The sequence below is a fragment of the Buceros rhinoceros genome, unplaced genomic scaffold, assembly GCF_000710305.1.
Source record: "Buceros rhinoceros silvestris isolate BGI_N320 unplaced genomic scaffold, ASM71030v1 scaffold14403, whole genome shotgun sequence".
Classification (NCBI taxonomy): Eukaryota; Metazoa; Chordata; class Aves; order Bucerotiformes; family Bucerotidae; genus Buceros; species Buceros rhinoceros.
Window position 1 is genome coordinate 29,410 of NW_010405483.1, and position 11,685 is coordinate 41,094.

An 11,685-nucleotide genomic window follows, 5' to 3' on the forward strand; every position below is an offset into this window, starting at 1 on the left:
TAATCAAGAGGAGAGCAGAGAAATACACTAACGATGCAGGCAGATCTCAGCCAGGGGCCTGGAGTTTGGCTGCTTTACTTTCCTAACACTCCTCAAAAAACGCCCAGTTAAAGCCTGTCAGCACTGCGACAGCTTGGTTGTGATGAAGTGTCTTTGGCATGACCACTGCAGCCAGAAAAGAAGATCCTGTAAGATGCTCTTAGTTTTTAGGTAAATACTCTCTTTTCACCAAGGAGATCCAAGGATGAGCAGTAAGATCGTTAGAAGCCCAAATATGTGGCACCACGGCGGTCCAAAAATAAGGGAAAACACAGCGATACCAAGAGCTTTTAACTGGAAATACTTTTTTGCACGCGGTCAGATTACTTGCAGACCTTTGCTGCAGCACAGCAGATAAGCACATCCAGTTTGGGGTACTGAGGAATTTTTCAACTCAATGTTTGTTTCGAGACCCTGATTACTCAGCCCTCACCAAGGATGTGGGAAATCTAGTTGCGTATCCATCCGTCATTGGATCTTTCATCATTGACACAGCTCAGGCACAAGAGCTAGAAAAATGCAGCCACAAAGGCCAGTAACGGCTGAATCATCCCGAGCTGCTTACAGGGTGTTCTCTGTCTCTCCCTGCTCCTTTCCCCCAGACACTTCAGAGATACCAGGTCTTTTCCAAATAACAGCTTTGGGAGTTTAAGGGAAAGTTTTTCCAAGGAATTAAAACAGGTCCCCCAACGGATCCCTCAGTGTTAATTCTGGTCCCGGAGATTAATCATCAAGGTCTCTTGGGCCAGGCAGAGGTACAGGCTGTCCATCACAGCAGCTGGGGCTTCCTCTGCTAAGCGTTACGGAGACCTTCTGTTGTGGCAAGACACAGTGATTCTCCAGTCAAACTTACCAACACAGTGTGTGAGAATTTTGCCATCGTTTTCCCCAGGATACAGCCGGCAAATGATGAAAGTGCTCATTATTCCATAGACCCATACACTAAAAAACCCAGACACACTGACTGCAGCCACAGCTATTTCCTGGTCTCATGAGAAGAAAAAAGTGTTTCCTCAGACACCCCTGCGTGGCAGAAATCACACCCTGCCTCGCAATCACCTCACAGTGCTCTGGACGGCGTTTAGGTCTGGGTAACACACCAAAAGCACAAGTTTTCCAGAAAAGTACTTGCAAAAGTAGGGGACGCTGTGGCTTTGTGACAAGCATCCCCTCCATGTCCATTACGAACGAGCAATGCCCAGATCAGCCACCGCAACGCAAGCAAGAGCTACGCCTGCTCCTCAGAGCGGATGTGTCCAGGTGTGCCGTGCCAGCTGGGGCACTGCCTGCTTCACACGCATTCTGTCTAACTTAGATTTTAAATAAACAATGCAACCACATGTGCTTCTTAACCTGGTGTGTGCAAACACACTCCGCACCTGAAGACCTCATCCGGGGTCCTTACTTGGTTTTCTCGCTTGGAAAAGCATGTAAATACATGCCTTAAGCGTTTCCCTAAACACAAAAGCAGTAAGCAAACGCCCAATTAGGTCCCTTGTTTGGGACCTCGACCATTAGCTGTTATTGTTTCCAGTATTATTCATCACACCACAGCCACACCAGGAAGCCCATTCCGGTGGGCACCTTAAAGGGGCCTTTAAAAACACACCTCGAGAGGTTTAGGCACGTTCTCCATGCGTTGGCTTGCGGCACGCTGACCGGCAGATCTTATGCAGGCAATGGGACTGTTCACGAGAGCTTGATAAAAACCCTCCTGCCAGCACCGGCACACCCCCATTCTCAGCATCACAAAGACTAAGCCGGTACCATTTCTGGTCCATGTTACGAGAGAACTGGGGCTGGTGGGAAGACAGGACGGCTAACTGGTGAGGCAAGGTAGATGGGATTTGATCTCGTGGCCTACACAGCTCCCATGGAACAAGGGAATGCCCAGGGAAGTACTGCAAAATGGTCCCCTTTATTTTCCAGAAATCAGGAAAAGCAGAAAGATCTGTCGTGCTGAGGTCCGACTGCCACGTGATCTGTCTGTGCATCGTGACGCTCTCTTCACACGCACACAGCCATGAATCATTCTCCAACTCCACAGAGAAGCTTCAACCCAAACCGCGTTCCAGACAAGCGCTTGGCCAATTTCTACTTTCTGAGAGGTTCTCCCTCCTGTTCCTTTCTTTCTGGTGATAGTTCAGCTGCACTGACAAGGAGGGCAGCACAGCCTTTCCCCTACGTTTTTTCTCTCCTAAGATTTTGGTGATCTGTAGTTTCCATTTCCCTGTTTCAAATGTATACAGTTAATTTGTTCGAAGCTGTAAAAAAGCCAATCTTTCCTCTTAAGAGACTTTATCTTTCTTATGAGACTGAAAAAAAGTCAGAAATTAGAAGTGAACAGTAATATTTTCTGTTTTAAAATACAAGCCAGATGTGCAAGCGTACATCTCCAAATTAAACATTTACTGAGTTGGCAGCAATGGAATTTTCTCCTCACACATGCAAACGTCACGGCTGAGTGTACTCTCCGTCCCACCTGCATGCCTACCTGCCACCTGCTCTCCGTTGCCACGCAGACCTAAGCGGTGGTGAAAAACCGGACTTGTGCACTGGAAATGATTTCCAGAGGCTTTGGGCTGGACTCTGGGATTACCACAACCCCTGCATGCGGGTCACTGCTGCCTCGCTGCTCCCGGGGCGCAGCTGGGGTTTGGTTTGGCTCCCATCACCTGCTCCTCCAGGGAGGAGAAGTTCTCTGCGCCTCTTCTGCCTGGCACGGCAGGACTGCCCGCACTGCCAAGCATGAAAATGCAACTTCTTCCCTGCCCGCTCTCGCCTGGCTCAGCGGGGCAGGAGCAAGCTGCTCTCCAGCCTGTGAGCCACGGGGTGAAGCAGGGAAGGGAGAAGCTGCCTCATGCCCCACACCTGGGAACGCACTGCTGGCCATGGTCTGGCCTGCGGGTCTTTACAGATTAACAGATGGTATCTTAGCATACACCTGACAGGGGAATGGGAAGGAAGGCCAGCCCCAGTTAATGAATGACTTCCACCGCTGCGCCCACCGGCAGCCAGAACAGACCACGGCTGAACGGTGAGAGGAGAAGGGCAGAGTCTGGTGGGATGGTTCTTGCCAATGACCAAGAACGCACCATGTCAGAAAGCCCCGGTGCATCACGATGCACTCCCACCACAGACGAGGTGCATCCCCACAGAGCTCCGAGTGCTGCACCTGCCGTGCTCGCATTGATGTGTCCCGGGGCCAAAGCCTAACAAGTTGCACTGTTGATGGGATAAACAAGTGATTTCAGTCCATGAGTTCAAGAGAAAATCCAGAATCTGTGTTCTACAGCCAACGGCTCCCTCCCTGGTGCTGGTTTTAAAAAGAACGTGCACAGTAGCGAGGAGGAATGAAAGCCCTGCAACTGCAAGCCGAGCGCAAGGATAAAACACTGCAGCACGCAGTATCAAAACCACCATGTCCAGCACGCTGCCACAGGAACTCATGAGAAACCAGGGCGGGGTTCACACAAAACTGAAACGTTACAACTCTACCCCAGGACATTCATTTCATCCTCCTTCACCAGGACCGGCGCTCAAAGTCTGGCTGGTGCACCAGAAGGCAGCCCAGACGTCGTCTGTTGCTGTGCTTCCTCATTCAGAGAGCTTTTCTGGTATGGCTCCACATAGAGAACATTCTCCATTTTCTTTGAACAAATTGTATTACACTTGTTTCTCATCAGATTACATAAATTAGCAGAGAGGGAATGGATTCAATTACAGTCCGGATTCCAGACCTCTGAAGAACTGACTGCCTAACACATTCCTTTCATTTAATAAACTGGAACCGAATGAGGATTATATCATAGAAATAATATTCCCTCGATAGGGCAATGCAATAAAATGGCAAAAATACTCAGAGGAACCACGTCGATCAAACACAAAACCCTCTCATATTACCCACTGGATTTAAAGTATGAATACCACAAAAACTTAACTGTCCGGTATTTTTACCTTGTACAGTGAACAAGAACCTGATATGAGGGAGCTGAAGACCGAGTTCAGTATCCCTGGACAGCTAAGGAAAACCGTGTGGCAGCAAAGTAGGGATTTCCACACTGAAAAGATAATTTGAGAGCTCTGCACAAGACAGAACCCAAGATTTACAATCTCCCGAGTGACTAAGACAACTATGACCAAGAACAAGGGCTTTGCCAAGCTCTGAGCGAGGTGGTTTCCCTAACCGACTCACTCTTTAAGGGGGCTGCGTTTTGGAACAGCTTAAGCTGAAACCATGATTTGTAGGAACAACCACTTTTGACGGAAATACCGTCTTGCAGCCTGAGAAGGGGATGTGCCACCTAGAGTCAGACACTTCCACGCCTGTCTGAACACGTGAGTATCTAGGGAAGAAAAATGTGAGGAAGAGACTTTGATTTGGAGCTCGACAAGGGATTAAAAGCTGAAGGCACCAAATCATGCTCAGTCCAGCTCTCCCCATTCACAAAAAGCATTCTTGAAGAGTTTTGAAGAGGCTGGGTAGAAAACCGAGAGGGAGAGCAATGACGCTGCTAAGATGAGGATGACCACGGCCATGTACAATTACCTCTAAGAAAATTCTTTTTAAATTACTAAAGAATGGCAGGAGATGGTGTTGGTGTCGGCCTAGGTACTTCCCACTTGTCTAATCCTAAAGCAGGGTTTAACCTGGCAGGCAACTACAAATACAGGATCCAGCAGGTGAAGGGCCAACTTAAGACTCCAACCAAAAACCAGGATGTTTTTATCTACTCAGTAAAAAGGTTTTGAGAGGACTTGGTAAGTTCTCTGCCAACGAGAACCTTTAAATCAGTACAGTACTCACCAAGTCTTTTTCCCTTGGCTTCTTCATACCTGCCCTCTACCTGTCCAATAACACTCACCATGTTAACCACGACAGATGTGGTGGGAATGAAAAGCGCTGCTCCAGAGACCTCTCTGATGCCAAATGGGGCACTGGACAACTCCAGTGGCCCACGCGTTGTGGTTTAACCCCAGCCAGCAACTAAGTACCACACAACTGCTCGCTCGCTCCCCCTACACCGGTGGGATGAGAGGCGCAATGGGAAGGGTAACAGTGAGAAGACACATGGGTTGAGATAAAGACAGTCTAGTCAGTAAAGCAAAAGGCACGCACGCAAGTGAACCAAATCAATGGCTACTGGGGAAGACAAATGCCACCATTCCCACGTCCTCCCAACTCCATCTTCCCCCCCCACCCCAGCTTTAAATGCTGAGCATGACATCACATGGTCTGGAACGCTCCTGGGGTCAGCTCTGACTCCTCCCAAAAACTTGTGCACCCCCAGCTACTCGCTGGTGGGGTGAGGAGCAGCAAAGCCCTTGACTAAAACATCCCCATGTATTATCAACACCATTTCCAGCACAGACCCAAAACACAGCCCCACACCAGCTATTGTGGAAAAATTAACTCTACCACTGCCAAACCCAGCCCAGCACAGGATACGGAAACATGCTTAGAGACTGTCTGCAACACAACCGGGCTTTTACGAGTAGCCAGGCTGTACACACGATGGATCCATGACCACAGCACGAAGGTTCTTCCCTTTAGCCAGAGCACAATGCACTAGCGCTTCAGTGTATATGGGGACAGTTACATTTACATAACACAGTGTTTGTATCGAATACCACCTGAAGCTCTGCTCTGCCACTGGAAGGAATGAACATCCCGGGCCGAAGTTTGCAGCGCATCCCAGTTTTGACACAAGGGACGGAAAAAGAGGGCGAAGGATACATGGAATGAAACTTTCCCAACTCAGAATAATCAGGACTAAGCACAGCTACTGGATACAACACGAACACTTCTCATTGGATAGGACAACAGCAATTTGAAAAGGCATATTTAGGAGTCACTAGTAAAATCCTAACATGTCAAGAGGACATCATATGCAAAGCGGACACAAGGTTGTGTTTTCTCCTCTTCTTGTTTCAGTCATGCACAGCAACTGCCTGTTCACCCCCGTGATTTAAAAGCCTAAAATCGGGGGTTTTGCTCCCCACCACAGGCAGCTGAGAGGTTTCAGCATCTCTGCCTCATTACTGACATCTGCTGTCCCCTGAACACATAACACACAACCTCCACCAGCCCACCTGGCCCCTCCTGCCTTCTTGCTCTGTAGCACGTACCAAGGTTTGACTGAACAGCATCCGCCGTCATTGACGTTACCACAAACCGCTCTCGTCAAACGGGGGAAAGGCATTAACCTCTTGGTTCCGAGAAACCAGGAGTCCCACCAGCAGACAGAACCTGTGCGTGACTCTGCAGCTCACTGACAGTTCCTGCTTTCCAAGGGGGGGAAAAAGGAGGCTCCTGTAACGCTTCATGCCACCTGCCCACTGACACGTCTACCAGCACGCCTGCCCGTTCACGTCCTGCCTCCACGCTCAGCACAGTCCCAGGCCGCGGGCAGATGGCGAGCTGTGCTGCACCAAACCTCCTCAACCTGCCTCCACCCACACCAGGGCACAAACTCCCCTCGTACACGTACCTCCAGGCATGGGAAGTACTTTGAGGAAAACACGTTCTTCAGCGAGAAAGCAGGTGAGATGCTGCGTTACCCAGGACTGAGGAGGACCACCATCGGTGAGCAGACCTCTGCAGACAGCCCGCCTTCACAGCAGCGGCTCTAATAGACTGGTTAAGATTTATGCTCTGGACTAAACATCTGACAGGGATCCATCTTAAAGACATCCTCCACAACTAATTCTGACCCTTCCATAGCTGTCTGCCTCTCAAAACCATTTCAATCTTTCTCTGTGTGTCACCTGAAGTCAAATAAACGAAATCAAAGCAAATACCTCAGATCGGTGTTCCGAGGGAGAGGCCTTTTCTTCCCGCTGAAGCAGACTTCAAAATCTGTGATCAGTCTGTGAGCGTAGTCAATGTACGCAGACACCTCCTGGCCATGAGCGTTTCGGTCACGGATGAAGATTATGGACTGGAAAACACAAAAGTGGCCACAAATGACAAAGAAACACACACGCCCGGGCACAGATTTCCGTATAAAAACATGTTGAGAGAGTGTACAAACTTTTCCAACTTCACCCGGGCTGGGCTTCTGACAGCAGTGAAGACACTCACATTAGGATTTCCCTCAGGTCCCGGGGCCAGCCCCAGGCACACAACTCCAAAGCAGTCTCACGCCGCTGGATGCCCACTTCTAAGCAAGGTGGGGGTTGTTTGGCTGTTCTACGGCGCTACCATCCATGGGCTAATTATGGGGCCAACGCAGGGAGGGTGAGGGTGTTCCTTTATTTGGGATGCACCTCTACAGCCGAAGCAGAACTTAGTCAACTTAATTTCCATGGCAGATTTTGAGCTTTTCGGAAAGATGACAGCCTGGACACAGGTTACCACATGCCTGTCTATTCGGTGCTACCACCAGGGAACAGAGCGGACCTCGCCAGCCAAGCCCCGTACTGTTTCATTCCCAATAGCTAATGAGTTCCAGAGCAAACACCTGAGAACTTAAACACAAGCAAACAAACAGCAAAACAGAACCTGTGCTAGAAATAACGCTGACTAAAACAGGGAGGCTACAAGTATGAGAGCAAATTACCCAGCGAGCTGCTGAGCTCCGTGTGCCAGAGCTGACTGGAAGGTTGCAGTGGAGGACACCCGCACTCAGCACCAGTTCCGCCTGCCAGAGATGACTCTCAGCCTTGGGGTCCTAACGCATCCCTGCTGCTTCAGGGCACGGACAAAGGGGTTGATGGGACGGGTGTCTACACCACTTGGTGCTGGGAAACCCTGTTTCCTATTTACTCTCTATCCGTTCTCTGTTTCGGTACCTTTACTGGCTTCACTTCCCAGCTGTACAGAGAATGGGTTGGCAAAAGGCAACTCCTTTTCACATACTACCACAACACAAAGCCCAAAGAAAACTGGTAGGATGAGCAAGACAGATGGGTTCTTGCATCCTGGGACCCATGTACGAAAAACTGAACACTGAGTGCAGTGGTTATTAGGTAGGTGAGGCACAACAGCATTCGATGGCTGTACATGTGTTTGGTTTTACTCCACTGAAATCCAGTGATATGTCTTTTCTGACCGTGGGGGAAATGGAAACACTGCCACATGGAACTCTTTTAGAAAACATTTTTTATTTTAACAGCAGCAGATTTCTAGAGTGTAATGGTTTATCTGGCAAGCCTTTGTTATACTCAAGACATGTTTCCTTTTCCAATTTCACATTTAATTCCATCAAAACATGTGTTACTTGTTAAGTGATTCTGTACCATCGACAGAATCGACATCAATAGGAAGAGCCAGAAGAATCACCTGCAATTCATCTGACCCTCTTGGGAGACACATCTCCTCCGCATCCCCAGCACCTCCTGTTCTGAACAGCCCATTTACGTGGCAGGAAAACCAGGTAAGGGCAGACAGGAGGCAATGAGGAAAATAAGACCGTCCGCAGCACACAGCAAGGCTCAGATACGAGACCGGGTCTGTCTCCTGCATCTGAAGAAGGGACCCATCATCCTGCAGAAAAGCTAGTTTCAAATGAACGCCTTGACTGGCGCAGTATGACCCAACCGTTCCGAAAAGCTGGCAGATGTTCCAGTACTGTTTGCAATGTTAAACAGAGGGCTCCACCTTTCAAGGCTCTCCTGCTCATAAACTTCATCTCCTAAAAACCCGTTCGCATATTACCAGATACAAACCAACACAGAACTACAGGCTAGCATGGAGACTACCCTCAAAGCAGCTTTACAAACCCTGAGAGCAACCAGAACATCCGAACAAAAACGCAGTCTCTGTAAAGGTACACTTCTGAGGCCTCCTCCTCAAAACCAAAAGCCTTTGATCACTCTCGTCTGTCAACCTTTCTCCTCTCTCCTCAGCCATGATTCATTTCTAACCACCTATAAGCATTCATTCATTAAACTATCAATCACCTTGAATCTTCTTAAGTTAATCTGAACGTTTTTATTGTGTCACACCTTTTGCCCCCAGTAAGACTTGTACAAATTTGCACTCTTTCCTCCCAGAATGACAAATCTCCTGTCTGAAACAAAGAGAATAAAAAAACCACAAAACCCATGAACAGGAAAACCTTTTTCTGAAAGTCCCTTCATTACTCTCCTGATTTGTCTCTAACACAAATTCCATTAAGCATCAAGTTTGTGCTTTACATCCACTTGTGAGTTTTCATGAAATTTAATTAACTAAAAGCTGTAATTCAAGATGGGTTTGAAAACTACACTTATCTACAAGGGTTTGGGCCAGACAGCCAAACCTATTTACAACTGCGGTGCACTGACTAAGCATCCCTACCATCTAGAGCAAAGTGTTATGGCATAGAACAGAACAGCCGGAAGAGACCTAAAACACCACGCAGGGAACTTGTCTCTCTGGCTGGAGATGAACCCCAGCTTCTGCTGGGGGGAAATGTGCCCGATGACATGTTCCTCAGCTATGGACAACAGGGACACAGAGCAAAGCATCCTGAAAGCCGTAGCTGAGGACTGTGACTCACCCAAGGCAGCAAGCAATACCTGTTTATTTCCGAAGTTCAGACAGCTCTTAAGAACATGGCCATTGCACTTGGAGCGGGGCCCGACGTCGTGCTCCTTCCAGTACCGATGCTGGAGGGGGCAGCGGGAGAGCTGTGACTAAGGCCAGTGGCCTGAGGAGCGTTGGCAGGTGGGAGGACAGCTACTAGAAATGCTCCGAGAGCCACCGCTTACCTGCTCAGGTCCTACCAAATCCACACGCCCCACACCCCAGTTCAAGGAGGTCACAGGAAGAAAGTTCTAACTCTTCACAGCTGGCACAAAGGGAGGTTTCAACCCACAGAGAAGGGAGATGCAGTTATTTACTGCAGATAAATACAAGTCTCTCCGTGTATTTACACTTACTTATTTATGACAAATATAAATCCCCCCACAGGGGAGGCGCTGAGGCAGTGGGTAAAGCTCAAGATCGACAAATTGCCTTTGTGAACCAAACAGGATCCCACATTTCCCTGCTTATCTTCCTCACTCCCCTCTCCAGCGATACGATCTGGCAGCACCCAAACGTTGTGGGGTGCCAGTGCTCTGAGCATTTCAAATCCATCGGCAGCTGCTGCTTCCTGTAGACAAACGCTGACCGTTCATATGGGGCTGCGCTCAGCTGTGCAAGACACAGGGGCACTTTCTCCAGGAGCATCTTGGCAAAGACCAGTACCAACCGTCATACTGCAAACCAGGTGAGAGAAACCTAACGCACCTCTGTGAACAACCATTTACCCAGATATCCAGTCATCTGCTTACCTGCACAGAATATCTGTACAATCCTGCCGCCGGCACCGTTTGCCTCTTCACACGCAGCCCTATCAGAGCCTTCCAACGTGTTTCTCCCACCCAGCGATCATCAACATCAACCAAAAATTTGTATGGGCTTCCCCTAGCCCAAAATCAGGTCCTATGCTGTTGGCTGGAAACGTTGGAAGTAGGACAGTTAGAGGGGGACAAACATAGAAAGACAACCAACTCCTGAGTACTTCCTGCACAGGTTAACACTTGAAGCACTGAGGCGTCTGGTTTTGAGTTCAGTGCTCGTATTTTTTCTGAACCAAACCTAAATTACAGAACCCTCACAATTTGCTCACCAAGGTACATGCTGCTTCCTACAAATCCATATACAGACAGATACTGCAGATACTGGTTGGCCACTCCAAACAGATCGTGAGGATCCACTCCAGCCTCCTGCACCCGCGCCTGATGTGAACAGCAACCTGGAGGGCTGGAACCAATGAAACAGAAGTGTGTGATCTTTGTGTTGTGCTCCAAAGCCAGGAAAGAAAGAGGAAAGCCAGGAAAGCTGTTCAGACAAGAGAAGTACAGACCCAGCTCTCCTCTGGCCATCGTTTGTAAGCACTGCGGACTCGATTCTCACATATGTTAAGGTATTATATACAGCTGAGGGAGTAAAAAAGGGTTGTAGAAGCGGCGCAAGTTACATTTACCACCCGCTTACAGTTCGCTTATACCTCATGAGGAACCCCGAAGGCCTCCCACCTTTATAAGAAACAACTACTCTGTGCACAATTTCCACACATGATACCTGAGAAAACACTGTCCGTGTGGGGGTCTGGTTCCAACTGTGAACTTTAAGTTGTAAGGAAAAACCCAACCACCAGCTGCCAATGATTCACTCCGACGTACGTTACTTCACATATTGGAACAGGTTTCCTAAAACTGGTTTTGACTCCCAACAAGACCTTACCACGGACACCTCAATGTCAGGACTTGCCCATCGTTTGGGGTACATCCGCATACATCATCAGACGGGTTCAGTGTTCAAAGACAGACGACCTGATCCCGCTGACGAGCGCTGATCAGACTTGCCAGGTTGGAGGAGAATGTGTTTGTATTTTTTCCTATTTTTTTAACATCACCAGAAAGATTTACATTCCTCACATTAAACTACATCCGGCTCTTTGAAATATTGCACACCTGGAAGATCTTTTCTCCACAGTTAGAGCACTAGGGTGGAACTGTGGGACGTGCCAAACACACCCCCCTCTGTGCCCCACTCTTCTCTCGGAGAAAGCAGTACGACTACCTGCCCCACGCTGCAGACTGCGGGGTTTGCCCAGCCTGTGGTCTTAGCCTGCTGCTGAACGACACTGCCTATGAAAGAAAAGCCACTGA

General features: G+C 48.8%; 1 protein-coding gene across 1 annotated transcript in view; it reads right to left on the minus strand.

Moving 5' to 3' along the window:
• LOC104491354 (chromosome unknown open reading frame, human C4orf22) overlaps window positions 1–11,685 on the minus strand; it is a 30,419-nt gene that overhangs the window by 17,627 nt on the left and 1,107 nt on the right. Inside the window, exons 3-4 of the mRNA XM_010133762.1 lie at window positions 9,544–9,633; window positions 6,841–6,980 (exon numbers count right to left, since the gene is read on the minus strand). Coding sequence (XP_010132064.1) covers window positions 6,841–6,980; window positions 9,544–9,633 — 230 coding nt within the window. The remainder of the gene's footprint in view (window positions 1–6,840; window positions 6,981–9,543; window positions 9,634–11,685) is intronic.